General features: G+C 36.1%; 1 protein-coding gene across 5 annotated transcripts; it reads left to right on the top strand.

Annotated features, from left to right (window-relative positions):
- The first annotated feature begins 295 nt into the window (after positions 1-295).
- SDG25 (SET domain protein 25) lies at positions 296-26,301 on the top strand. Of its 5 annotated transcripts, none has more exons than XM_088889873.1 (19): positions 296-597; positions 1,279-1,514; positions 1,611-2,166; positions 2,749-2,871; positions 7,105-7,425; positions 7,661-8,011; positions 8,099-8,404; positions 8,713-9,213; positions 9,309-9,672; positions 9,790-9,930; positions 14,092-14,519; positions 14,611-14,733; positions 14,868-14,948; positions 15,872-15,920; positions 16,015-16,166; positions 19,642-19,699; positions 19,781-19,839; positions 24,955-25,122; positions 26,010-26,301. In XM_088889873.1, the coding sequence occupies exons 1-15, from the start codon at positions 517-519 to the stop codon at positions 16,017-16,019; spliced, it is 3,666 nt and encodes a 1,221-aa protein (XP_088745999.1). In that variant the 5' UTR covers positions 296-516; the 3' UTR covers positions 16,020-16,166; positions 19,642-19,699; positions 19,781-19,839; positions 24,955-25,122; positions 26,010-26,301. The 5 variants fall into 5 exon arrangements, with proteins under 5 accessions (XP_088745999.1, XP_010270652.1, XP_010270651.1 ...); XM_010272350.3 differs by having other exon boundaries at positions 15,872-15,925; XM_010272349.3 differs by having other exon boundaries at positions 359-597; positions 7,658-8,011; positions 15,872-15,925.
- The last annotated feature ends 447 nt before the right edge of the window (positions 26,302-26,748 follow it).

Here is a 26,748-nt window from a genome sequence, read left to right as displayed (position 1 = left end):
ACAGTACGGGTTGGTTAATTATTTAACCTAAAAAAACCAAGACAAGTAATTAAATTCAGCCACTTCACATCCATTTGCAACTTTCAGGAGTTGAACGCTTACTTTGCCAGTTTTATTTTTTTCGACAACTTCGCCAAATTTTTGTGTTGGTCAGTGGTCATACATTAGACGAAGGCGGGATAAAGAAAAAGCAGCCGTTTGATTGAAATGTTTGTATATGGGTGTAAAATCACGGCCGTAGAATCCGCATAATCGGGTTGGTGATCTCATTTTACTTCCTAACTTACCCGGAGAGTTGGGGTTGGAGTTGGAGAGCACAGCTTCTGTATAAATCATAGACAAAACAATCTCCGCGGTTGCGAAGAGACGCCGCTCGACATTTTTTCTCTCCAGCACCAACTTAACAAACCCTAACTGTCTCCAGGCAAAAAATTTCAACAAGATTTCGTTGGTTCTTGTTGCTCTCTTTCCCACTTCTCGTCACATGTATCAGATCCCGTCGAGGTCAAAGCATATATGGTAGTCCTGATGCCGGAGACCTGCGTATTTTCTCCCATCGGCGGTTACTCGTCGAAAGTTCCCGACGCCCGGGATCTGGTGAAGTTCCCCCCCTCGCAACTCGTGCAGTAATTCCTATTTTAATTCACCGTCGGATACGATAATCGATCTGATACTGTTAAAGAAAGATCTGATCTTTTTTCTTCGTTTCTCCATCGAGTTTAGCTTTCCCTCTTTGTGGAGTGTAGCATCACAAATTTATAGATCTGCCCCCCCTCTCTCTCCCCCTGCTTATATACGCTAGGGTTTTGGGTTAAAATTTTCATAAACTTGGGGCTTTTTTAATAATGATTACTGTAATTGTTTTGTGTTATCTTTTGGTCATATGCCTTAGTAATTGTTCTTTGTAGGGTTTGTGCTCTTTTATTGATTATCCGATAAATGGATTTGTTTTATTTGTTTGATTATGTATTAATTAAAGTATTTTTGGTTCGCGCCTTTTTTTAATCATATGATTGAAAATCTTCTTCAATTTCTTCTTCTTCGTGGGTTTGTGGGTGCACCAGGAACCCATTTTATTAATTTGCTTAATTCGGATAAAGTTGGATCTGGATTTTATTAAAGAAATCTTTATACAATCTCCCTGTTACATCTGCTACTTTCTGTTTTAAGTTTCACTATTGTTGTTTCTGTTATGAATTCAATTATGTCTCGTATGTCTCTGATAGTTTGGAGCTTTAAGCAACTGAAATAATGGGTCGTTCAAAATTTTTTATTCAGGTTGCCTACGAGGAACTCTTGCAGGGTAAAATCGATCCAACTCGTTGCTATAGCAATGCTGACTATTCTGATCCGGAAGGCCATCTGCATGAATCTGAACACTGGGTTCTCCCCAGAAAGAGGCGGAAAACATTGTGGTCAGAGTATCCCATCTCAGTCCCTTGTACATGTATGAGCAATATCAATGATGTGGACTCGCCTCAACAATCTGACCACGAAGGCTGCTCTTCTTATGTGTATGAGTAAATGCTTGTTTTTCCTGGTGTTATTCCAAATTTGTATTTTGCAAACTTATTTTTCTTGGTTCACTTCTCCTGCAATGCAATCAACAGGTTCTCCCAAGATACTCATTTTTCTTCATCTGGATGCAATCTTAATGAGACTATGGGACCATATGTTGCAATGGAGGGCAATTGCCAATTGGTGAACAACAGTGGTGATGTTTCTCAGTCATGCAGTACTGGGAGGCCACCTTGCCAAGATAACAATTATGCAGGATTTTCTCATGCCCCTTCTGTTAGCGGTTGGATGTATGTTAACCAGAGTGGGCAAATGTGCGGTCCATACATTCAAGAACAATTATATGAAGGATTATCCACTGGATTTTTGCCAGAAGAACTTCCTGTCTATCCTGTTGTAAATGGAGTTGTAATCAATCCTGTACCCTTGAAGTACCTCAAGCAGTTTCCTGAGCATGTTGCCACCGGGTTTGCATATTGGACTTCAAGCATTGCAAGCACAATGCTGAGTGAACCCACAAATGGTTTTACTTCTTGCAACGGAGACTTGGCAACACATGGATGTACAGAAACTGTTTCTCATGTTGCACCTGCTAACATGCAAACAAACTCGGAGATAACTAACTGGACTTCATCAGAGCTGCCAATGGTATAACACTTGTCTTTTATATGCATACTTGGTGCTATAGTATTTTAAAGTTTACATTTCTTTTCCATACATATATGGTACTATAGTATTAAACTAGCCCAGATCTCCTGAAAGCAAACACTCTGAGAGCACAGCATCCAGCCACACATTGGAAATATCTCCTGTTCATGTATGTTAAATTCACAAAGAGATGTTCCTGATGTGTGGCTGGATGCCCATGCTCTCAGATTGTTTGCACAATTTTTGCTTTCAGGAGATCCCGTGCTGAACTGGTCTAGTATTTTTACCATTTTTTGATATGCAATGGTATAAGGATTTTATTGCATGAAAAAAGAGCTGATTACTATCTAGAATGATGGATAGCAGGATTCAAGAGCTGCTTGCTATTACCTGATTTTAGCCAGTTAATGACCACTTGTTGACTGTAACCTTCCATCATCGTGTCTCCTCAGCCATGCCTGCAATTTTTTTTTCTTCTAGGAACACTATTTTTTTTCATTGTCCCCTTATGCTGTGCACAAGTTAATATTATCCACTCCTGTGTATGGTTCTTATGTGTTGTTTCCCTCTCCTCTAATCCAGTTGCAGTCAAGTGAAGAAGTGTGTTGGGTGTTTGAAGATGATGAGGGTAGGAAATGTGGCCCATATTCTCTTGCACAGCTTTATTCTTGGCATCACTATGGATATATTCGCAGTTCATTGATGGTAAGTTACAAACATAGATTGATGTAGTTGGTAATAATTTTTTCTTTCTGATTGGTTCTAATAATGTACTCCGCAAATTTTCTTTTGGGTGGTATAAGTTGTATTTTAATTTTTAAATCAGTTGACTTTATGTTTTATTAGGTAATAGGTTTAGTGTAAATCCAGGATGACTATACTAATCTGCCAACAGCCCTTGCAGATGTGTTTTTAAGGAATTGATTAATATAGATGGACTTGTATTTCGAGGCCCTATGCCTGGGAATATATCTTTTATGCATTTTTTTATCTTGTTATTAGTGTATTTCAGTATTTGACTATTTGTCTTCTGACCTTGTTCTTCTGTCTGGAATGAGGCTCTTTCTTAATTCTTCCTCTGTCTCATTAACAAGATATAACTTTTGTTGTTGACCAAAAAAACTTGGGTGCTCCTTTAGCAAGTTCCTCCCTGACAAGTTCTTTTGATCTGTCTCAGTCTATGCGGAAACATAGGAGCAATAGATTGAGAAAATGGGAGAAAGAAGGGGGGTGGGAGAGATGAGATTTATAACTTTCTACTTACCAAGAATTGTATGCTACCATTAAGCCACAACACCACTTGTGTTTATATTTTGTTTTTTTAATGCCTATTATTGGCCAACTACGTATGTGTATTTGGAAAACGTGATTTGCAAGAGTTGAACCAAGAAGATTGATAACCATTAATTCTCATAACATACATGAGTTATGGTATATTATATATAGTAATGGCAAATGTGCATGTGCTTAGCATGTGACAACTTTAGATGACAAATGATGATGATGATGGTGATGATAGTAATAGTTATGTGTCCAAATTTTCTATGTTTTTTTATATTTTAGTGTGTACAAACAATTTCTTAGTTATTACACTTATTTTTGTTTAATATAATGAATATTTTTTATTAGAGATGTGTCCAAGTGTTTTCTACATTCTATGTATTTTCATATATATTTTTTATATTTTATCTTTTTGAGTTTTTATTATTTCATTATGACATCAAGGGTTGATACATGACTCGAAAGGTTGAACTATTGACTTGCCACTAGATTGTAAAATAATTTCATTTTTGTATTTCATTTCCATCATTGAAAAGCAAATCTTTTTTGTCACATTTATTTTTCTTTAATATGATTAATATAAAACATTAGATATGTACCCATTTTTTTATTTTTTATTTTTGTTTAGTATAATTAATATATGATATTAAATATGTTTCTGAAATGTTCAGTGATTTTTTTTTGTATGTATGTGTATTTAAAAATTTTTATCATTTAACTATGATATCATGGGTTGACCCATTTGACCTGGGTGGTTGAATTGTTTACCCACCATCTGGACAGAAGAACGATTTTATTTTTGGGTTGGTTTTAAAAAGCATGGGCCATGGGTTTAATATTGTTAAAAGTGTTGGATACAGATCTAATAAAGTAACAAGTAGAATTTATTGCTGAGGAAATATCCCATATATAGGATTTATGGAGATAATGGGAGTTAGTACCTTGAATATAAGACTTAGGTGGCGTTTGATAAATCTGAAATCTGAAGTTTGAAAAGTTAAAAAGATATTAAAAGTGTTTGAAATCTGGAAAGAGGCATAGATGCTTTTCTACTTTTTTGAGGCTCTGAATCCATTAGTTTGTTTGTGTTCTATCAACCCTTTACCATATGAAATTCACTAATTTTACTATTTTACCCTTAGAACATACCATTTGGAAATGTTGAATTCAATTTGCATCATCTCATAAAAAATAATTTTCAACCTCAAAATAATATTGAAACAATACAAATAAAAAATAATAAATTAATAATTAAAAATTACTAATCATTAAACAAAATGATTAAAATTAAAACTAATTAATGGCTATAAAAATATTAAAATAATTAATAATTTACACAAATAAAAATTAAAATAATTTTTAAAATTAATGAAATAATTAAAAATTACCATAAAAATAATTAATAATTAATAATGTTTAATAAAAATAAATAATAAATATTAATAATTAATAATTAGTAAAAATATAAAAATAATTATTAATAGAAATAATTTATAATTAATAAAATTATTATTATTACTACTCATTGAATCGCCGTTGCAGGTGGAGAGAGAGAGAGAAGGAACCGCTGCTGTTGCAATTGCAACGGTGGTGACGGGAAGACAGGGGAGAGAGAGAGAGAAGGAACTTGCCCGGCCCTACAATTTGGGCTCGAGCCCGGCCCTCATAAAAAGCCCGAAGCCCGAGCTTGGGCCCGGGCCCGAAATTTAGCCTATATTATTATTATTAATGTTGAAGCAGCTGAATAAAGAGAGAGATAGATTGAAATTATAAAGAAAAGAATAAAAAAAATATATATATATATATTAAATTATAAATATATATTTTAATAAATATTATATTATTTAATACTGAGTCGGGCCGAGCTTTTTTGACAAATCCCGAGCCCGGCCCGAAACACAGTCGGGCTTACTGTGTTAAGCCCGAGGTCAGGCCCGCGGGCCTAATTATATGATCAAGCCCGGCCGGGGTGCGGGCCGGGCGGTCGGGCTACCCGGCCCATGAACAGGTCTAGCAGTGGGGGAGAGAGAGAGAGAGCGAGAGTGAGCGAGAGAGATAAGGAACCACTGCCGCTGCAACTTACAGCGAAGGTGACAGGAAGACAAGGGGGAGAGAGAGAGCGAGAGTAAGAAGGAATTGTCGCCGCTGCAAGTTGCAGCGACAATGACTGGAAAGCATGGGAGAGAGAGAGAGAGCGATAGCGTGAGAGAGAGAGAGAGCGATAGCGTGAGAGAGAGAGAGAAGGAACCGCCTCCGCTGCAACTTGCAGCAGCGGTGACGGGAAGGTAGGGGAGAGAGAGAGAGCGCGTGAGAGAGAGAGAAGGAACTACCGCTTTATGCGAAGGACAAAACATGTAATATTAGAAGTTTTTAAGGGCATTTATGTCTTTTACATTCCTATGTTTTATGTCTGACCCATTAAGCAGCCACTCTATCTCTTAGAATTTAAGATCTGAAATCCAATTTCAGATCTCTAATAAGAGGGCATACCAAACGCTTGGTGGCATCTGAAAAGCAACCTTTTTAAATTCAGACATCTGAAAAGTGCAATCAAACGCCACCTTAGTGGCAGATGCTCTAGCTAAACCTGGGGTGGGTAGGGACTTTTTGTAAAGCAATATAGAGCTTCCTCTTTAATGGGTAGGGAAGGTTTTTTTGGTTTTTGTTTTTATGAGCGGTGCTGGACAGATGTATCTCTTATACATCCTGTATATCCTTCCCCTTTTTTGTTAATGAAAGTTACCCTTTCTCAAAAAACAGAGATTTAGCGTCACATCCAACAAGAATTCAAACCTAACTCAAAGTGGTCATCATTTCCATTAGGTGATCAATAATACTACTACTCCACATATCTACAATATTGTTGCCAACTCATCATGTTATAATAGCATCTCGTGTACTGGCATAGTGCCAGTAGTTTTATCGGAGAATATGTCGATTGTGGTAGTATTTCGTGTCAGTACCCATGGAAAAGAAATATGTGAACATTTTAAACCATGCCCATATGCAAATTATTCATTATTCTAATATTTTAAGGTCATTCTAAAATAACTTTTTTGAATTATCCAGGCATATGTAGCTGAAATGATGTTGAGGTGTCAAATTTTAATAGTACTAAACAAATTCGTTACATAATTATGTGAATGAATCAGCGGGAAACTTGACATTATACTTTGAATGATTGCAACTTAACTCCTGGAAACTTTTCTTGTTTACCAATAAAAAATGATGGTTCAAAGTGGGCACTGCATGTTCTTTGGATTGCTATAGCTAATATTTCATTTTATTAAAACATTTGGTGCTTGATTGTCTTCTAAAATTATGGAATGGATTTTATATTGCGATTAGTTATCATTCTACCTTGGGTAACTGAAAAAAATAACTGAAGAGGTTGTCTGAGACATTTGTAGTGGCTCGGAAGCTGCATTTATTTTCTTCCAGAAAAGATTATCTAATATTTTGAGCTACAGTATTAGTTTATGTAGTCAGATGCCATCAATTTTATGCAAGTGTACTGCATAACATGTTTCATTACAATTGGATTTCTCATTGGTCATTTAATCATTCTGATTTTTTCTCCAAAAAAATAGTGATTTCTGATTGTTATATTGCCTTAATCTTATATTCTTATTATGCTAACTAGCTTTCATTTTGTAGATCTATCATGCACAGAACAAATTTCAACCCTTTACCCTGATATCTATGATAAATACATGGAACGGAGATAGATTTGAGATTGATTCTGAAGTGCAGACTGGGAACCACAAGGCTAGATCTCTGCCATGCTTCATGTCTCAAATATCAGAAGAAGTATCTGCCCAATTACACACTGGAATCATGAAGGCAGCTCGTCGAGTGCTGATAGATGAGATAATAAGTAGTATAATTCCTGAGTTTGTGGCTATGAAAAAATCTCAGAAACATCTCAAACTGGAGCCCGCAGATCAAGCTCATAAGACTCATTCTGCTGAGGAAGGGGTAATATCCATGAACCTAAAAGAATAATCATTTCTTATAATTTGCAGTCTCACTGCAGTACCGGAAAGGTATGGTACATAACAAATTAATAACCAATCAATTGATATTTTACTCAAATTTGGGTAGGGTTCTGATTGGTTGAACTCTTTTATGTACTGGACCTTTTCGGTACCATGGGAACTGTCTAAGTTGTATGCTCTGAGGTTACAGTGTTTTATTGCTCTTGCTTCAGCAGTCTGGGGATGTGCGGGATATTAACTCTGCTGCTTCTGGAAATGCTCTTCCGATGCCTCTTTCATTATCTGACCCCGTGATTCCTGTTTGTGGAGTATCTAAAGAAATGCTAGCAAATACAACTTCTGTTCGATGCATTGAAAACTTTTGCGAGACATTATCAATAGCCCATAGAATGCTTTTTGACACTTGTATGCAACTCCTCTGGAATGCTGTGTTTTATGACACTGTAGCAGATTATTCTTGTGCCTGGCGAAAAAGAAAGCGTTGGTCTGGTTATCCTATTTTACCAATTGTAGTTGCTGTTGGTGAAGATAAGCTTTTCAAGGATTCTGAAGACATGATCGATAAGGTGATTGCTGAAGCTTTATATTACCATGGGAGATTTCTTGTCATTTATGTGTTATTTCTGTTGTACTTATGTTCAGAAATTGTTCAGGTGCAATCTGACAAATGTTCTACTTACGGGGTTGATTGCCCTCCTGGTTTTGAACCTGTTATGATGAACAAAGATAGTCATGCCAGATCATATTCAATTTCTTCATTTCATGCGGGGGAATCACCACTGGAAGAGAATCACCTTTACACCAGTAAAGTTCTCAATAATGTACAACATATCCAAGATGGAATAGAAAATGCGCTACATGTATCAGCAAAGTTGGCTTTGTTTGAGTACTTTGAAATTTTTGTCAAGGAGGAAGTGGCAAAATTAAGTAATTCTGCACTTGGTGATATATTGAGTGAGGTATTCTTCTTAAGAATTTCTAGGGTGTTACGTCTTCCGCCTGCTTTCTGTGGAGATGGTAGAGTATTAATAGTGGATTCACTTGTGCTTGCTTGTTGTGGTTATGGCTGATATGTGGGTACCTGTATGAAAGTTCTGATACCTGTATTAATTGTGGATGTTTCTTTTTTTTGTGTTAGATGTTTCGAATTTTAGTGTAAATTCGAAATCCGATACAGCAACCAGCTGTGTCATTTGTTTTTTTTTTTTTTGGGTAACAGCGTATAAATTGATATGCTCCTTTTTAACCTTCCTATTTTCGTTTGCAGGATCTTATTGATGTTGATAAGCATTGTCACAAGGCTTCCATTGATGTAGCTGAGGATTTTAAGGAAGTTCTTGATAGTTCTGCACAATCTATTTCATCAGATGATGATGAAACTGTGAAGCAGTCATCAAGGTTTTCCACCCATTCAACCATTTCTTCCCAATCAGAAAAATGTCTATTTAATCGTTATACAAGTGCCATTGAAAGATTATGCTTACAAGTAGCTGATGTGATTGATAATCCTGAGTTTGATGAGCCATCACCCCCTGGGGTTGAAGATAATTCTAGATCTATAGTTCTGTTGCCGAACGTCAAAGTTCGACCAGCCAAGTCAGATGAATATGTTCCTAAGATTGGTTTGTATGTTGCCCTGGCGCTATGCCGACAAAAGCTGCATGATGATGTCATTCAAGAGTGTGGTTCTTCTATTTCTGATGCTGCTTTGTGGCAGTGTTTTCAGTCATGGTATTCAAGAAAAAACTATGAATATGATGCCACTGAGGTATCTCTCTCTCTCTCCCTCTGCATTCATGTTTGTAATGCAATTCTGTTCATGTGTTGTGTTCTTGAATTCTCTTGCTTATGGTTTATTTTCAGGAAGGAACTGTTAATATTTATAAAGGAAAAGCTGCTGATTATACATATTTCCGCAAGAAAAAAATATCAAAGAAGAAGCCAGCATTATCATCACATGGTAGGGTCTCAGTGGGCAATGGATTACTGAATTACCACCATATGAACAAGTCTGGAACTCAGGAAGTTCCTGGAGATGTGGCTAAGATGGCAGAAGTGGAAAATATAAATTTGGTTCTGGAAAAGTGTGAACCAAATAAATGCAGAACAGAATCTCTTTCTAAAGGTGCATTATTGCAGGTTGATGAAACTAGATTGCTTGAAAATTTCTCATCTTCCAAGAAGACGACTAGTCATGTATCAAAGAAGATCAGCTTTGTCATTAAAAGTATGCCTTCATTTCTCCATTGTTTGATTTAGATGTAGTCACACTGGAAAATAAGTCCTTAAATTAATATTTCATATAAGTCATATTATCATGACAAGAATCTTGGATGTTGTGCAGGAAGTGAGGTTAAACCAGATGACATTGAATGTGGTGTAGGAGGGGTCTCTGCTTCAGCAGAAGACTCTAGTGCATCTGCCAAAGTTTTCAATAATGGTCAGAAAGATCGCTGTGGGTATCACCTTGAAAAGAAAGCAAAATGTAAGTGTTATTTGTGACTCTGTTTTGGGGTGTTGATCTTGGGCAAATGAGTATAGTAATGAATTTTGGTATTTTATGGTGCGCTCCTATCATTCTGATATGAATAAAACATGTTCTGTTCTCCCAATACTCATGCCACCACACAGGAGTTGGAAAGCTGCCACATCATTGAATTTAAGGCATAAATATTTTATACTGGTATTGTCTCTAATATTTGTATTCAAAGCACTATATATGTTACATAACTAACTGCATCACTTAATACAAGGTGCTAATTGCTTATGTTATCATCCTTCACCTAGGTGACACCATAGGGTGGTGGTATTGTATTGTTTTGGGGTTGGGAGTAGCCCTAAAGTAACAGGAATAGCAAAATTAGGTTGTTAGGTGAGTTCCATTTTATTGTCGTAGCCCTTTAGGGATGAAAAACTTTTTATGTTTATGACAAACCTTGTAGGTAACAAGATAGAATGCAGTGAAAGATGAGTTCCAGGAAGCAAGAATGCAATAAAAAAGAATTCACAACTAAGAATTATCAAGAAGGATTAAAAACTGATTTGGTAAATACTTGAGGATCAATCAAAACCTTTCAGGAATGCAAGAAATCACTAAAGAATGGCAAATATTCTGTTATTTATTTTGATGGGTTCCACTATGATGCCAGAAAGACATGATATCGGAAAAATTTACGACCAATGAATTGGCATCATAAAAGTAATAACCAATCAGGTGAGTTTTCATCAAAATTTATGGGGTTGTGATGGGTCAAAGCCTTTCCAATATCATATCTTTCTGGCATCATGGGTTTTTACTATTTTGGTTGTTGAGTTCAGCCTTAGAGATGATACGATTGTAATTAGGGGGTTCAGGGTTGGGAGGGATTCAATGGTGGTGTCTGATTTGCAGTTCGTGGATACCATGATCTTGAAGCTTATGTTGGAAACTAAGGAAAGGATGTCAGGCATGAGAGTGAATCTATCCAAGTACTGCCAGGATAAACATGGATCAGTATATTGTATTAATCGTATAGAAGAGGAAACCTCATCTACATATAGTGGATATACATGATAATAGAATACACAATAGCAGTATATGAATAAATTACAAAGGAGGTTCAGTTGAAAGATTTGAAGCTTTTGCCCAAGAAAAGAGTTTAGCTGACAGCCATATGATTTCATCTACTTTGAAAGGTTCTTTCAAAAATTCTGCTGTTCCTTTCACTCCATATAGACCTGAAAACAACTGCAGGGAGCATGCCCCCAATAATCTTACCATTTCTTTTTTTGATCAATAACTCTGAAATGATTTCATTAATTAGAAAAAATATGGATACAACAAAAAGTTGTGAAAGAAACCAGCTTTAGTAAGCTGACCCAAAAGACCTATAACATGCCAGCTCCTTGAGACTTATGTTGAAATACTTATACTCTCTTTGGGAGGTATAAAAAGTAGGTGCAAGGCCTGCTATCTTGCACCATTAGTGCCAAAATAAATATTATGGACACTCATCAATAGAAAACATAGAAACCCATTCACTGGCTTGGTCAAAATCACTGTTGCCTTCTTTTTTCTTTTTTTTTCCCTTTTATCTAACCATACTCTTCTCTCCTAACTAGCGCTTCAAGGGTTACTAGCATTATGAACTCATTAGCCCGTGAACTGCCACATCTCTAAGTGTTGAGAATCCTATAATTCGGTTTGATGTCTACTTGTAACCTTGATCTCCTTTCATTCTCTTCCAGATGCTTGAATGCATTCTTTTCAATGCTAGGGAAATGTAGACAAAGCACTTTGATGGGTTACTGTCTGGTCCAAGGGAATGATTTTTTTTTTTACTTATTGAAGCTCATCAATTAGGGTGTTTACCGTATTCCCACATTATCCTTTCATTGAAAATTCAACATCCCTCCTCCATATTGACAAGGAAACCAGTGGAGATACCTACATCGTCCTCCATCCTTTATTTCCGACTTTGATGAGGAAGCATTCTAAAATCCCTTTCAGGTCCCTTATTGGCTTGCACATTACTTTCAAGCGTCTGATGTGCAAGTAATGGCCTTTTACTATAAATAATGATAATCATGATGTGTTGGCAATGTTCTCGGGACCAATTGAACAAGGGGATTTAACTAGAGTCAGACTAATGGTAGCTGCTTTGGGGAGTAAACAGAAATTTGTCTTGGGCTTGCCTCGAGGAGTGTGTCACAGAGGCGGCTCGTAGAATCAGGAATGTAATATGTTTTACATCACATTAGCTACTTGAAGTAATGCAATTGAGGAAAAAAAGTGAGATTGTGGGCTTTACATGCTTGAAAATGTTTTATATGTTTGATTTTATTTTTTAAATTCTCATTTGAATACACTTTACATGTTATGTTTATGTATTTTAATTTTAGATAATAGGTTTTTTAAAACATTTATTTTAAAATTTAAGTGTACATTTTTTATTAATATTATGTTTGATATCTTTTGATATTTTTTAAAATTTTTGGCATTTTTTAAATTTTCTGACATTTTTTGATTTTTAGCTTTTTTTTTTGCACGGCGCATGCCTCGCTTTGTGCCTCTTGTGCCTCAGGTGAAAATTGGCTCTTGCGCCTTTTTTGTGCCTTGCGATTTTAAAACACTGTCACTTTCTTGATAATTCATAACAAAGAGATGTTAAAGAGGATGTTGCTTGTAGAATTAGAGAATAATAGGCAATATGGATAGCTGCATCCATAGTTATGTGGTAGGTGAATGCGAATGTTGAGATGGATGGGTGGGAAAAGTAGAAAAGGCATGGTCAGAAATGTACACAAAGGGATATAGATGAAAAAGTGTGAGCTGAAGTAGACTAAGTTGATTTGGTCATGTGCTAAGAGGACCATCTGCAACAACTGTAAGAAGAAGTGTGCCATCATAAGCTGAAGGGAATAGAAAATCTAGGGGCAGATCAAAATGGACATGGTTGTACTAATGGATATGGCACTGAACAAAATGGAATGTTGAAACCTGATTCATTGAGCCGACCTCATATAGTTGGGCCAAGGCTTATGGATGATGATGATTTGAATGAGCATTTGAATAAAATGTGTGATTCATCTACTATCTTGTCTGTTGTAACCCAAAAGGATTGATGGTTTAAACTATACATATCAAAGAAAGCAACAGGATCCAGGATGAACATTAATTCATAATTTATGAAAGTCAATTATGAACGTGGGAGTTGAACATGAAAGTGGGGGAGTTGAAGAGGCAAAAATTTACTAGCATGAATGTGGCTCTAGGAGTCCCATGAGAGTTAGTGTTCAGAATTCATGATTTTCTTAGCTATGAAGAAGCCTTTGCCTATAAATGGGCTACCTCATTTGTAATCCAAGAAAGTAGAAGCAAGTAGAGAAGAAGAAATTCTCTAGTTAAGAAACAGTTCAAGATTTGGAGTAAGCCAAGTTTTCTCTTTTCAATTTTATCATGCTTTTGTAATCTTGTATTTATCACCTAGTTTGGCCCTTGGTGTCTCGGTCCACATATTTCACTGCCCTATCAAATTTGGTATTAAAGCATTGCCCAATTCCACACATTGTCCAAATCATGGCATCAAGTTCAAGCCATTCTATTCTCAATTTCTCTCCAAGTTTAGTTCTAATTTTTGATGGTGAATACTTCGTTTACTTGACTTGGAAATGTAATCTCTATCAAACTTCAATCCTTGTGGTCTGAATTTGATAATTTACACATGAAAGATGGTGAATAAATTCAAGCCTATTTCTCAAGAATAGTAGAGATTGTGAATTGATAAGAAAATTGTAGAGAAAGTTTTGGTAAGAGTACTTGCAAAATTTGATCATATTGTGGCTGCCTTTGAAGAATCCAAGGATTCTTCTAAATTGTCTATTCATGCACTATTGGGCTCTCTTGAAGCACATTAGATAAAGGATGTCTAGGTTTTGCATATTCAACTTTGGGGTAAAGCATTTCAATCAAAGTTGCATTTTTTTCAGATAAAAGAAAAGAAGAAAGGAAACTCATTATTTTCAATCAAAGTTACATTATTTTCATAAGTATATCCTCTTTTGTTTACCTTTCTTTGCTCAAATTCCTGAATTTAACTGAGATATTGTAATGATTTGTTTACCTTTCTTTGCTCAAAGTTACATTGTTTTGCTTTTGTGCATACAGCAACCAAAGTATCTCATCTGAAAAGGAAGCTTCTGATTGATGGCACAGAATTGTGTCCCCCACCTAAGGTTTTGAAACTTAAGCATCCTGGTGTTACAAAAAAAGGAACGAGTAAGCAAGTAACAGTGCGCAAGTTCAAATCTATTACTAAACACAGAATATCAAATCCGTGTCCTTTTTCTGATGGCTGTGCTCGGGCTTCTATTAATGGCTGGGAATGGCACAAGTGGTCACTGAATGCAAGTCCTGCTGACAGAGCTCGTGTTAGGGGAACTCAAGTTGTTCCTATGCAATATTTAAATTCTGAGATTAGTTTGTCTCAGTCTTCAAATGGAAAAGGCCTTTCTGCAAGGACAAACAGAGTTAAGCTTCGTAACCTTCTAGCTGCTGCAGATGGAGCTGATCTTTTGAAAGCAACTCAGTGTAAGGTAAAGGAAGCATGAATTTGAGCTCTTAGCTAAAGCCTCATTCTTTTTACTCAGTCACATGAGTTTGAAGTATTTTATGTTATCTTATTAGGCAAGGAAAAAGCGTCTCCGTTTTCAGCGAAGCAAAATACATGATTGGGGTCTTGTTGCTCTTGAGCCAATTGAAGCAGAAGACTTTGTAATTGAATATGTAGGCGAGTTAATTCGTCCTCGAGTAAGTTTTGATATCACAACTCTTGTTTAAGCTATTTGCTTTTTAGCTTCAGTTTTGTTCTTTTCCTTATTTCCGTTCTTTGATCATTTTGTGTTTTTATGTATTTTTCATAAGTTTGCTTTGTGAAATGATAGATATCCGATATACGTGAACGCCAATATGAAAAGATGGGAATTGGCAGCAGCTATCTGTTTAGATTGGATGATGGTTATGTGGTGAGCAAAGAGGCTTTCTTAATTTTCATGTTTTCTGATGTTTTATATCATTGGTGCTTTATGGAACTTTTTTTTTTTTTAATTTTCTTTTAAACAATCATGACGAACATTTGCATGAGTTTTTACATGATATACTCAATTCAAGCAACCTGGTTCTGTTAACCGTCCCATAATCTATAAAAATGTTTCGACATGATATACTCAATCTGTTAAGGGCCTGCAAATAGGATCTTGTCACAGGTTGGTCAACAGGGAGAACCTCTTGTTCCCCCTTGTTCCTCCCTTTTCTTGAGGTACCTATCTTGGCGCCTTAATGGTGATTGTCCAAGAGATCACCAACTCTCCTCTACTCTGTCTTGACTGAGAAATTCGATGCCTTATTGAATATCATTAGCTCCTTTAAATAGGAGATTACAGGAAGATAAGAATCCTACTTTTTGGAGGACTCCTACTGATCTATACTACTGAATTTAGATAAGAACACATAACAGATAAGACTCCCTACTAATCCATAGACTCCCTACTGATCTATACTACTGAAAACAGATAAGATAGACACTGAATTAGATAAGATGAGAACACTGAGATAAGATGAGAACTGAATTAGATAAGATGAGAACACCCTTTACTGCTGCTGTCGGCGGCAATACTGCTTCCCAATAAAGGCGTCTATAACACAATCCATAGGCATGAATACATCAGATTCTTCTGGACTGTGTAACCTAATGCCATGCCTTTAATTCTTTACTTTCTGCCAGTCATTTAAGATCTGGATCTTCTAGATTCCTCTTGTACAATGCAGATGCAACTTTTTATATTGTTTTTTAACTCCTTAACATACAATGGCACCTTGGTTGACTATTGACTACTAGTTTACCTGTTGATATTGATCTTTAAGCATTCATATCTCCTAATGCTTCTAGGTTGATGCTACAAAGCGTGGTGGGGTTGCAAGATTTATAAACCATTCATGTGAGGTATTGTGTAATTTACTAACAATTTGGTTGAAAGGAATCCAAATGTATTCAGTTTTTTGATTACCTTCTTCCACTAAATTCTCTTTCAGCCTAACTGCTATACAAAGGTCATCACTGTTGATGGTCAGAAGAAGATATTCATTTATGCAAAACGACATATAGCTGCTGGTGAAGAAATTACATATAATTACAAGTTCCCACTTGAGGAGAAAAAAATTCCATGCAATTGTGGTTCAAAGAGGTATTTGTACTAAGATTAGTAGCACTTATACCATATTGGAGAGAACCTTTTTAGTTTTAATTCATTAATGGAATTAGGGTGTATTTGGATCTGGTGGGTTTCAAGGGTGGAGTAGGGATATAGGGAGACTATATGTGGTGGGATTTTGATCCCATCATTTTCTGTCATTAGTGGAGGCTTAAATTTGGAAATAGGTGGTGAGTCCACTGAATTGGGCGAAATTGAACTCTTTTACTTTTCCCTTTTTCTGAGGCATGATTTTTTTGGCCCTTCTCTTGGATGAAGCCCAAAATCCTTTGCATTTACATTTCGACAACCTGATTCAATGTTTCCACATATTATGTGTGCAATATAATTACAAACTTTTCATTAATAATTTTTATTAGTTACTGATAAAATATGTTATTGTAGTACTTGTTTATCAAAATTGCTTGCTTTCTCCAGGCACTTATGTATATTAGTTTTTGCTTTTTGATCTATGGAATATATACAACGTGAACAAACACACAAATATATACATTTTACTTCTGCACGGTGTTGTCAGACTCAGACAGGACAACCATTTTTGCCATTGAGTCTTAGTCATGGCTCATGGGTTGAAAGGTCTGAATGTCTGTTCAAGCATTCACCTCGTTCAATTAAAAATTAGAATAAGAAAGAACAAACATAAGAAATTATTTCAGAGTGTCTTTTAAAGTTTTTTTTTTTTTTTTTTTTTACATCAAGAAATATTATAGTAAAGGATATTTTCACATGTTTTGGCCACCAGTTTGATCATTTGTTCTGGTTTTAGTCTGACTGCACTGCTTCTACTCTACATTCATATTGGCTGTCTCTAACAGAATTAAAAAATGTTCTATGTGCAGTTTGTTTCACCGATAATGTTCTTTATAATTGCAAAAAAAAAAACGGAAAAATTAAAAGCTATAGAACAGGTTTATTGTCTTAAAAGGAATGTGAAGCTCAAGGAAAACGTCCTGAGGTCTCTACCTTTAGGCAAATACCTAATGTACAATGCACTTTTCTTGGGTTGTTAAAAACTTACAAGTGATGCCACTTGTGTCACATCTTATGGTACCTTATGTGAAGAACATGTATTTCATACACTAACCTATATAAGTTTCTCATCACAAAAACAAATTAATGACTGATTTGTAGAGTTTATTGCACTTGCTCTTAATTTGAATGCATATATGGGGTTTTAAACACCCATTTGCGAAATCTCTTTGGATTGGATTCAGGCATTCAGCAACATCTGAATCGAATTTGACTGATGAAATCGTAAATCCAAATCTGATTGGATTTTGGGATTTTGGATTGGATTCCAAATCCTATTTGACTTGGATGTCATTTGATTCTGCTTCATTTTTTTTCTAAATAAGGTAGAAATTAAATAAATAAAAAATAAATTAGTTTTTAACTTGTATATATAATTAATTAGTATAAAAATGAAATGTTGAGTTAATTATATATAAATATAAATTTATATGTAGTTTATGCATATTAAAATATTTTTTGTATAAAATATACAAAAAACTTAATATATGGTGTATATAATATATAACATATAATATATAATATATGTTTTGTATATAAAGTCAACATACAAGTTGTGGAAAAAACTATGCTGCTGGAAAGACAATACCGGAAGAATTAGCCACCTGTTCCAACTTTCTGATGATGTAATCCGATGTAAAATGTGAGACAGCTGTGCGTTGTCTTTACCGAATGAACAGTTTTGATGGTTATATCTTCAATGATTTCTTCAGCCGTCCTTTCTTCATCCTTGAATAGTCTAGCATTTCTTTCTTCCCCAAAACACCAAAAAACAGCAGCTATTGTACACCTCCATAAAACCTCTCCTTTTTGATGGAGAGAAAACTGAGTTAATGAACAATGCTCTTCAGGTCATAGGAAACCACCTGTCACCAAATGGAGAGGAAAAAATGTAAATCAGAGAATTTTGCTTTGAAAAGGAGCAAATATGGTCTAAGAGAGACCATAAAGGTATTCTCCACTGTAGATTCTTGCAAATTTTTTCCTTGTCATGAAATACTTCCCCAGCAGAATGCTCTAACTCAAGTTGGTATCTGTCCTCTCTGTATACTGGGCAAACCAGTTCAGGGGGGTCCTTTGAAAGGGTCAAGAAACACATGCAAAATAGTAGGACACTGAGATTTAGATTCTGGAATTGTGTTTGTTGGGATTAATAAATGCCCCTCTCAATTAATGTTTTTGAAGGCATCTGAGGCATATTCCTGGAGGTGTGCCTCCTAGTCAGGTACACTCAAAATGCTCTGAGTCGTACACTGGAGGTCTGTGTGCCTCTTAAGGCATACACCTCAAATGTGTTTCGCAAGAGGCATGCACACTTCAGTAAAAGAAACGAAGAAGGGGTTGTGTCATGCTTTCGCAGCATTTTAAAGCTTTGCTCCATAAAGCAATTATTGGAGTTTCAAAACCCTAAGATCTCTTCCTAATTCCAAATCCCAGGCCATCCCATTGGTTCAAAACTGCAAGACAATTGGACGCTAAATACACATTATTGGCTGTCAAAGAGATGAAAATTCCTTGGTAGTTGATCCTTCAACATAGGTCTTTCCAAAACGTGGTTCTGTTTATAGGTCTTTCCAAAACGTGGTTCTGTTGCTAGACAAGACATCATACTGGATATTGGATGAGAACAAGGCAAGATTGGAAGCAATGACTTTTCATGGGGATGGTAAAGAATCTGTTGAATTTAGGCCTGCATCCCAACCATTATGTTCCAGTCCATGAATTCTTTACTGCATGCCATAGCTTGTCCAACCATTGGGAAACTACCAAATCCATTTACCGAACAGAGTATTCTTCTTTTTCCCTACACACTGTTTTCCAATTGATCAATTGGTCCTTTTTCAACCCATCAGGCTCCCAAAGAAAGTGACTTGTTTTTTTTTTTTTTTGAACTTTTTAGTCAATGACTTTGGCATTTTAAAGTCCGCTAAGCTCCAGAAATTTGATAAAATTGGAATCCTGCCAAAGAGGAGACCTAGATTAGATACTTGTTGGGCCATTGCGCCAATTAGCAGCCCATGATTTCAGCAGATTTCTTTGTGACATAATCAAACATGATGGCTCTTCCCTTTTGAGATTTGTGACACCATAAAGGACATAATCCAAAGAGAGGTTTTTTCACCTGTGTACATCCTTTGTAGAGATTTGTTTGAGGGTGTTATCTTGATAATCCACTACACCCCTAATAGAGATCAGATTTGGGGGGGGGGGTGCTATACTGCTATTTTAATAAACCACCTTTGGAAGTGAGAAATGCTTACTTAATGTGGCTATTTTAAGAGCTTATTGAATTCTAGATGTTGCTATTAGGCTCTTTTTCTCATGTTGGGCAATGCCATTTTCTCTCCAATCACTGTAATCTCTTATTCCAAGTATTTATTCTGCAATGCCCTAATAGCTTATTTTTTGGTTGGTTCAGGTGTCGTGGATCAATGAACTAGGAGGTCGCTAAGAGTTGCTACACCGGTGTATACCATGTATGTTCATTAACAATATTGGATGTCTTTGTCTTTCATGTTTCTTACTTGAACTACATATCTATTGTTGTTCTCATGCAGAGTGCTTGTGTAAAACCTGCTGCTTACATTGGAAACATGAGAATAACAGACTACCAGAGGTATATAATTGTTTCCATCATTTTCCCTCCCTTCCTTGGTAGAGGAATTTTATAGTTAATTATAGTTCATTGTTTGCTAATTAGATTTTTGATTAATAATTAAAATTGATTGTGGCCATGCATTTGCAAATATGATCTGCCCCTTCAATGCAACTCTCATCCTTCAAGATCTTCTTTTCGTACCCCCAACAAAGTCTGAATGTAAAATAAAGTCATAGGAATTGTTATTTGTATGGTATTGACTCATATAATTGAGCTGCTAAAGTTATATGCAAATGTATTTGATGCAAAATAAAAAAGAATAGTTAAACAAAAAGGAATACAGTCCACCTTTCCCAAGACCTAGATATCTAGGACCAATATTGACAATGTCCCTTTTAGTTGCGCAAAGAGGAGCACAAACTGTATATGAGGTAAGATACCGAAAAATAAATGGAAGAAGTAACTACAACAAAATAAAAAAAAGAAAAATAAATGCAGTGTAAACAAAATCTGTTCTATCATCCCCCCAAGTATCGTCTACAACCACTGACAAAAAAGAAGAAATGCCTAGGAAAAAGCAAGCTGAAGGTCCTGAACTAGTCAGCGAAAGAGGGATTTTAAAAATTTCGAATAACAGAGGACCCAAGTTCTGATAAAACAAAGTTACCTCAATTTTTTCTCCTACCTCTACTACTCGTGGACAGGCTACACATACAATGATACAACTTCTAGTGACCAAAGACTCAACCATGTCCAACTTGACATGTTTTTACATTCTCTTGTGAGCTTCATCTTTTTTCTTATCCATCTCCAAGATATTGTCACCTTCCACCTCAAATCCACTTCATTATTCTTCCGATGTTGTATTTTTTTATTGTAAAATAAGAAAATGTTGACGAACAGAGAAAAAGATTAGAGAAACATCAAGCTTAGGACAGGAATATAACATGAAGTGGCTTAGAAAAGGAACACCTCACTGACCTGTATACATTAGTCACCATACAAAGAAGCACCCGTAGGCTAGTTCAAAATGTCACAGTGACCTACAGAAAGATGACCTGAGAAGCAAAAAATTCACAACCCACCCAACAAAAAACAACCAAAGAGCAGCAAATTGCCAGCTCATTGAACAACCTGTACCAAAGAAAAGCTCAATTCCCTTTATTTCAGACCAACCAGCTATTGTTGACATGATATGCGTGGGCATTTTTGTGTTCTGAGATGTATCATGCCCATTAGTCAAAGCAGGTAAACAAGAAGGTGGTATTAGGGGCATCAAAGAATTCTCTGTGGTTTGCACCCATTTTCTTGGGCCACCACCTAGAAAGTATCCTTTCAAAGCAGGGCTGCCTCTTGTCCCTCCAGGTTCAATGGAGCAAAAGGCACTCCTTGACTTGCCCCTATGCATGTATATTTTTCTGCCCACCTTCAAAAATCCATGCAAGGTCTTCTAAGTTCTAACAGTGCTATTTACCTCAAATAGCCTTTGCAATTTTGGACAATGGCTTTATAGCAATCCGCAACTGATGGTGTTGCATGGAATAGGACATGTGAGGTCCTAAAGGTTTTGCTGATGCATTTATAATATAATTTTTTCTAAAGGATTTATAATATATTTTATATATTTATAGTTTAAATATATATATATATATATATTCTAATTTATCAAAACATTTGTATTTTTGTTTGTGATATTTTTTTATTATTGTAACTAATTTACTTCTCCATTGCATTAATTTGTTTTGGTATATTCTATCTAAATTGAAATGCATTGACATACTAACGTAGAATACCAGATCGATCTATTCCCTATATAATGTGGAGATCTCTACTTATGGTTGCATTGAAGTTAAGGTGGAATCCATGTCTTTTTCTGATTAAAAGAATATGACATTCCCAAGTATATAAGGAAATATTTGTCCCCTCAACTCATCTTTGTACAAGGAAAGGGATGTCTCTCACATTGATGTACTAGGTCAGATGAAGTTGAATATATCTCTGCTTTTCTTGTTTCATTTCTAGAACAGTCTATGCCTTTGTCATTCTTGTTCTGATAGAGGGTTATATGTCTATTATGCATATGCATCACCCACACGCACTTGTGGGCAGTTGGCATTTCAGCATGACAGAATGTTTTGACAAGGCCCTGTCTACAACCTAGGCTTAAGCCAACTTCCTAATCATGAATAACACCAATTATAACTATTGATCAAAAAACACCAATTATAACTCGACCCAGATTGATCCGGCTGGCCCACCAACCTTATATGTAGTGTGCTAGATGTCAATCCTTATTCTATTATCCCATAATCTTATGAAGAACTATATACGAAATTCAAAAAATCCTTTGTTTTTGGAATCCATTTGACGTAGTAGCCTCCATTGCCTCCTCTCAATGTGAAGACTACTGTATTATGATCAAGGTTAGATTCTGCTGCCATACCCTCCACACCCCACCTCTACCACCACCACCACCAATATGGTGACTACCTGTACCTATCACCTCTTGTTTTCTCTTCCTGGAAACAAGTTGAGACTGTGAAACCTTCTAAAAGCCCACAAGCAAGGATGTATCCCCTTTGTAACTACCCCAGGGATCAACCCTCATTAAAACTGATTAAATTATCATGCCACTGTCAAAAGTACCAGGGCTGATGAAAAAAGTATTGCCTTCACAAAACCTGACCTACCTCTAGATACAGTGGTTTTAGATATAATTGGTCAGAACCAGCTCAAGCAGCCTAAGTGAATCAATTGACTCTTGCAATCTACCAGAGCTGATGAAAAGTATTGCCTTAACAAAACCTGACCTACCTCTAGATACAGTGGTTTTAGATATAATTGGTTAGAACCAGCTCAAGCAGCCTAAGTGAATCGTTTGACTCTTCCAATCTGCATAGTTCCAGGGATTTGTCAACTTGAACCTTAACACTTCATAGTCAGCTTGACTGAAATATCTATTACCTTATTTATTGAACTGCAGCATCATTATATTTGTTTCAATCCTGCATTATACTTGATACTCTCATTTCCTTTCTTGGCTTTTTGGTTAAGATCAAGTGTTTCAATCCTACATTAGTTTGCCATTTTTAATGCTCATTATCTGCCAGACCAGTTCTCTTCCCACCCACAATCTGCAACTACCAAAATAGAGGGCTCAACTCTTCTACTATCAGAAATTCTTGATACAAACCGAGGAAGCATCTTACATGTTCTGGAGACTCTCCATGGACGACCAGAAGAATGATCCCCATGGGTAACATAATATTTTTCTTAGTAATCTGAGTATATCTCAAATGATGAGCTACTAATCAGTTCCTCCGAAAATTGGAACCCATGATACAGAACGACATAAGGTACCTAAATAAAACAAACTGAGCTTGCTTATGTCAAAACTCAATTCAAGGAAGGTCAAGAAAACCTAGGAATCCTTTTAGATTTATTTGAAAATATATATTTTAAAACCTATGTGCAGACTTTCCCAAGATTAAGCAACACCTCTTTCATATTGCAGTGCAAGAAAAAGTGCCCATCTTGTAAGGCAATTAAAGAGATTCAAAATTTTAAAGAAAGCTAACATTTTCTAGGATGACATTATTATTATTGTTATTGTTATTTGAGGAAATCATTCGTTTCCATCCATAGCTGTGTTGTAGATGTTGGGCATACAATAGAAGGTTTGCAATTGCAAGCAATCAGTGGAGATGAAAAAAAGTGTGTTGGATCTTTACATGTAGCTTTCTGTTTTCTACTTAAACAAAGCATTATCCCAACCATTTTGGGGTCAGTTGTATCAGAAGCTGCTTTTCATGCAATCATGTGGGGTTTCTGGAAACTGCTTTCTACACCTAGTTTAGTGGATCCCTTGGTCCACCAGTTCACAAGTGGACCTCACTTTCAATGATCAAAGGAGCGATCAAGCAGTAGTGTGGTGGTAGTTTGGTGAAAGTATATAGATAATTGGGTTGGGTAGGATCTTAATTAGATCAAATGGGATCCTCTTTTGGGCCCTATTGCATCCATATTGGAGATGCATATTTGACTGACATTGATTTCTGGGGATTGGATTGCCAAAAGACTTGCCCTTGGTCTCTTCCTATCAAGAGGATGATTCATCCAATTACATTATATGGAGCATGGTTTCTATGGCTTGGGGCTGTAAGAGTCGTTTCACTGCTTAAATGAAAACGAAGGATATCTAGTCATGCTTTCACATTCGAAAATCTTGGAGGGCAAAGGTGCTAAATTTGGTGGCCGACAACCTAGCAAGTGAGGTGTGATGCTCATTGTCTCTCTGTTTATGTTTGTACTTCCTGTTGTGTACGTGTCTTTCTGATTAATGATCACCATCTTACATTTCTTTCAAAAGCTCGTTGGGGTTGTCTTCAAATCCTGTTCTTTTGCTCTGACAAGAGGAATTACCACAAATTTCTTATTGAAATGGATAAAGAATAAAAAAAAACTTCAATGCAGTCTTCATAGAGGTTCTCATCTTATCTTTACAACTTCTGAATGTGTGTCCCTTATCCAAAACCATCTTCTCAATTCATCAGGATGTTGTTCTGTGAGGCCCCTCTCCACAATCTTCATTTACACATTAAAGTGTCTTCCTTCAAAAACTTCTGAGTGGGAATTCTTCCGCAAGGCTGAGGTGTGGAAACTGGCAAAATATGCATTTTCAGGAAAAATCATATTTTGAGGTCTTTGTTTGATGCAATGTAAACGAGTTTTTCTAGTTTGCTTCCAAATTTTGTTTAATTCATCTGTCCCAATCTGTCTCGGGCCAGTAAACAGATTATAGAAGTTCTTTGTTTTCGTGTCTTTCTCTTGAAGTTGTTTAAGGAGAAATTATGAATTATATCGTTACGTTGCATAAAAATGAGCTACTGTTGAGTTTAAACCTGAAATAAGAGGTTTTGGTTGGTTTTTATGTACTTTTTGTTTTCATGTTAATGAAAGTTCTGTTCAAATAATGGTTTTCCTTTTGTCTTGTTGTTACAATACCTGGAGCGGAATTAGCCTGCTAATGATGCGCTTGAGAACAACTGTCTAATCAGATCTGGATCTTGTGACATGCTTTTTATTTATGACAATACGAATGTTTCTAATGGTCATGCTTATCTTTTCTTATAGTTGGGCTGAATCATTCACATTGAGGTGCATCTTTGAAGTTGCTGCTTATTTGTTCAAGCTTTTGTAAGCTTTCATCATGCCCCCTCCCATTTGGCTGGAAGCTTAAACTGCAATATGAAGAGAGAACGAGCTACGGCAGCAATCTTTATCAAGGCTTTATCATCTTTTGTATGTATCTAGAAAACCCAACCAAAGTATTTCAGATATATGTTCTATTGTATTATCTGTAGTTGCTGCTGGAATTCAATAAACATTTATATCAAGTGTATAATTCCTTGAGCATGTTAGTCTAACACAGGCATAACAGTATGGTTGGTGCACATGCAAGGGGGGGAGGGGGTTGAATACTAAATTTATTTGGCGATATGTCATCTCACATCTTCTACTCCAACTTCCTGGTTGAAAATTTTGCCTAGATATTTCAAAAAATATATGTACATGGTTGGCATGATTTAAGGAAAGAACAGCTTGTCATCACATACTAAGCTCACCTTCTCCCTGTGCCCTTGTGTCATTTATATTGTAGATTGTTATTTTACTTTACCCTATCAATCGTTTAGGTAACTAGACCTGCTATGCGTTTAGCCATCCTTTTTCTTACTATTGTAGGTTGAAGTCACACTACTGGTTTTCAACGTGTCTGTGACATTTCATGTGATGTGTTGTGTTGTATCTTTCATTTCCAAATCTTAAAAATACTAAAATATTTAGTTGATGAGCATAACAAAAAAAACTAATTATTGCAAAACCATCTTGTAATGAAGTACTAAAATATTAGTTGAAATTGTAACAAAATATACTCTTGCAGAACATTTTTTGCAATGTTCTTTCCAGGCAGCATTTGTAACCTTGTATTGGCATAAACAATAGCGGTCTAAGATGGATTGGAGACACGGGTACATGCCCGTGTTTCTTAGGCAACTAGGTGCCCATCTAGCCAATGATCCTTTTTCTTTATGAATAATCTATGAATAGGGTACCAAACATAGGTCAAAGGGGTGCAATTTCTGGAGTGTGTTTTGACAGTGACCATTTGCTCTTGATTTGATTTTCAGGTAATAATTTTGTGCCTGATCTCAATAGCAACTGGCATTGATGGGGATCTCATTAGTTTCCCAAATGAGAAATGGGCGTAAGTTCATGAATGCCAATTTTGGTGGTTGCTGTACGGGCATCTAGATGATCTCAAGTTGCAGATGAGTTTCTCCACTTAAAGCTGTAAATTTGGTTATTGGTTTGCTTCCACGCATGGAGCAGTCTGAATATTATTCTGTACGGTTATAAAACTAAATTCTCACTTATTGATATAATAAAAATCTCACAAGGAATAAAGTTTATCTTGGAAAATTTTCTCCTTGGTTCTGAAATTTGGGTGTTCTTTTCAATTAGAATTATGGCAATAATCTCCCTGAAACTGCCTGTTATTTCCAATGCTCACTCCAGAATTGTGTAGATTGCCGATTTCCTAGTCTCGGCACTAGGAGGGATCAATATATGATTCAATATTTTGGCCCCAAAATATCAATAAAAAGAACATATTATAGGATGCTTGTGCTAGTTGCAAGATATTTGATATATATCTAATTTAATCCCCCCCCCCCAAAAAAAAAGAAAAAACAAAAAAAAAGAAGAGAAAATAGTGGAAGAGGGTCGAAGAAGCAGAAAGGTCAGAAATGGCAGGTTTCTCCAAGCCTCCTTAAATGGTGAAGTGCACCTTTTGATGATAGTATGATACCATGGAGCCTAAAAATGTACTAAGCGGAAATTGGCCCCAACTCTTCACCAATTGCATGG

Source organism: Nelumbo nucifera, chromosome 6, assembly GCF_055504915.1.
Source record: "Nelumbo nucifera cultivar China Antique chromosome 6, China Antique-T2T, whole genome shotgun sequence".
Classification (NCBI taxonomy): Eukaryota; Viridiplantae; Streptophyta; class Magnoliopsida; order Proteales; family Nelumbonaceae; genus Nelumbo; species Nelumbo nucifera.
Note: the sequence above shows the minus strand (reverse complement) of the source record. Positions and strands in the feature narration are given on the sequence as shown.

Bases quoted from the DNA above. Each gene is read 5' to 3' on its own strand.
- SDG25 (XM_010272349.3), top strand. From the start codon at position 517: ATGGTAGTCCTGATGCCGGAGACCTGCGTATTTTCTCCCATCGGCGGT. The intron at 2,167-2,748 runs GTATAACACTTG...CCTCTAATCCAG, and splicing joins CTTCATCAGAGCTGCCAATG to TTGCAGTCAAGTGAAGAAGT. The intron at 14,949-15,871 runs GTGAGCAAAGAG...TAATGCTTCTAG, and splicing joins GATTGGATGATGGTTATGTG to GTTGATGCTACAAAGCGTGG.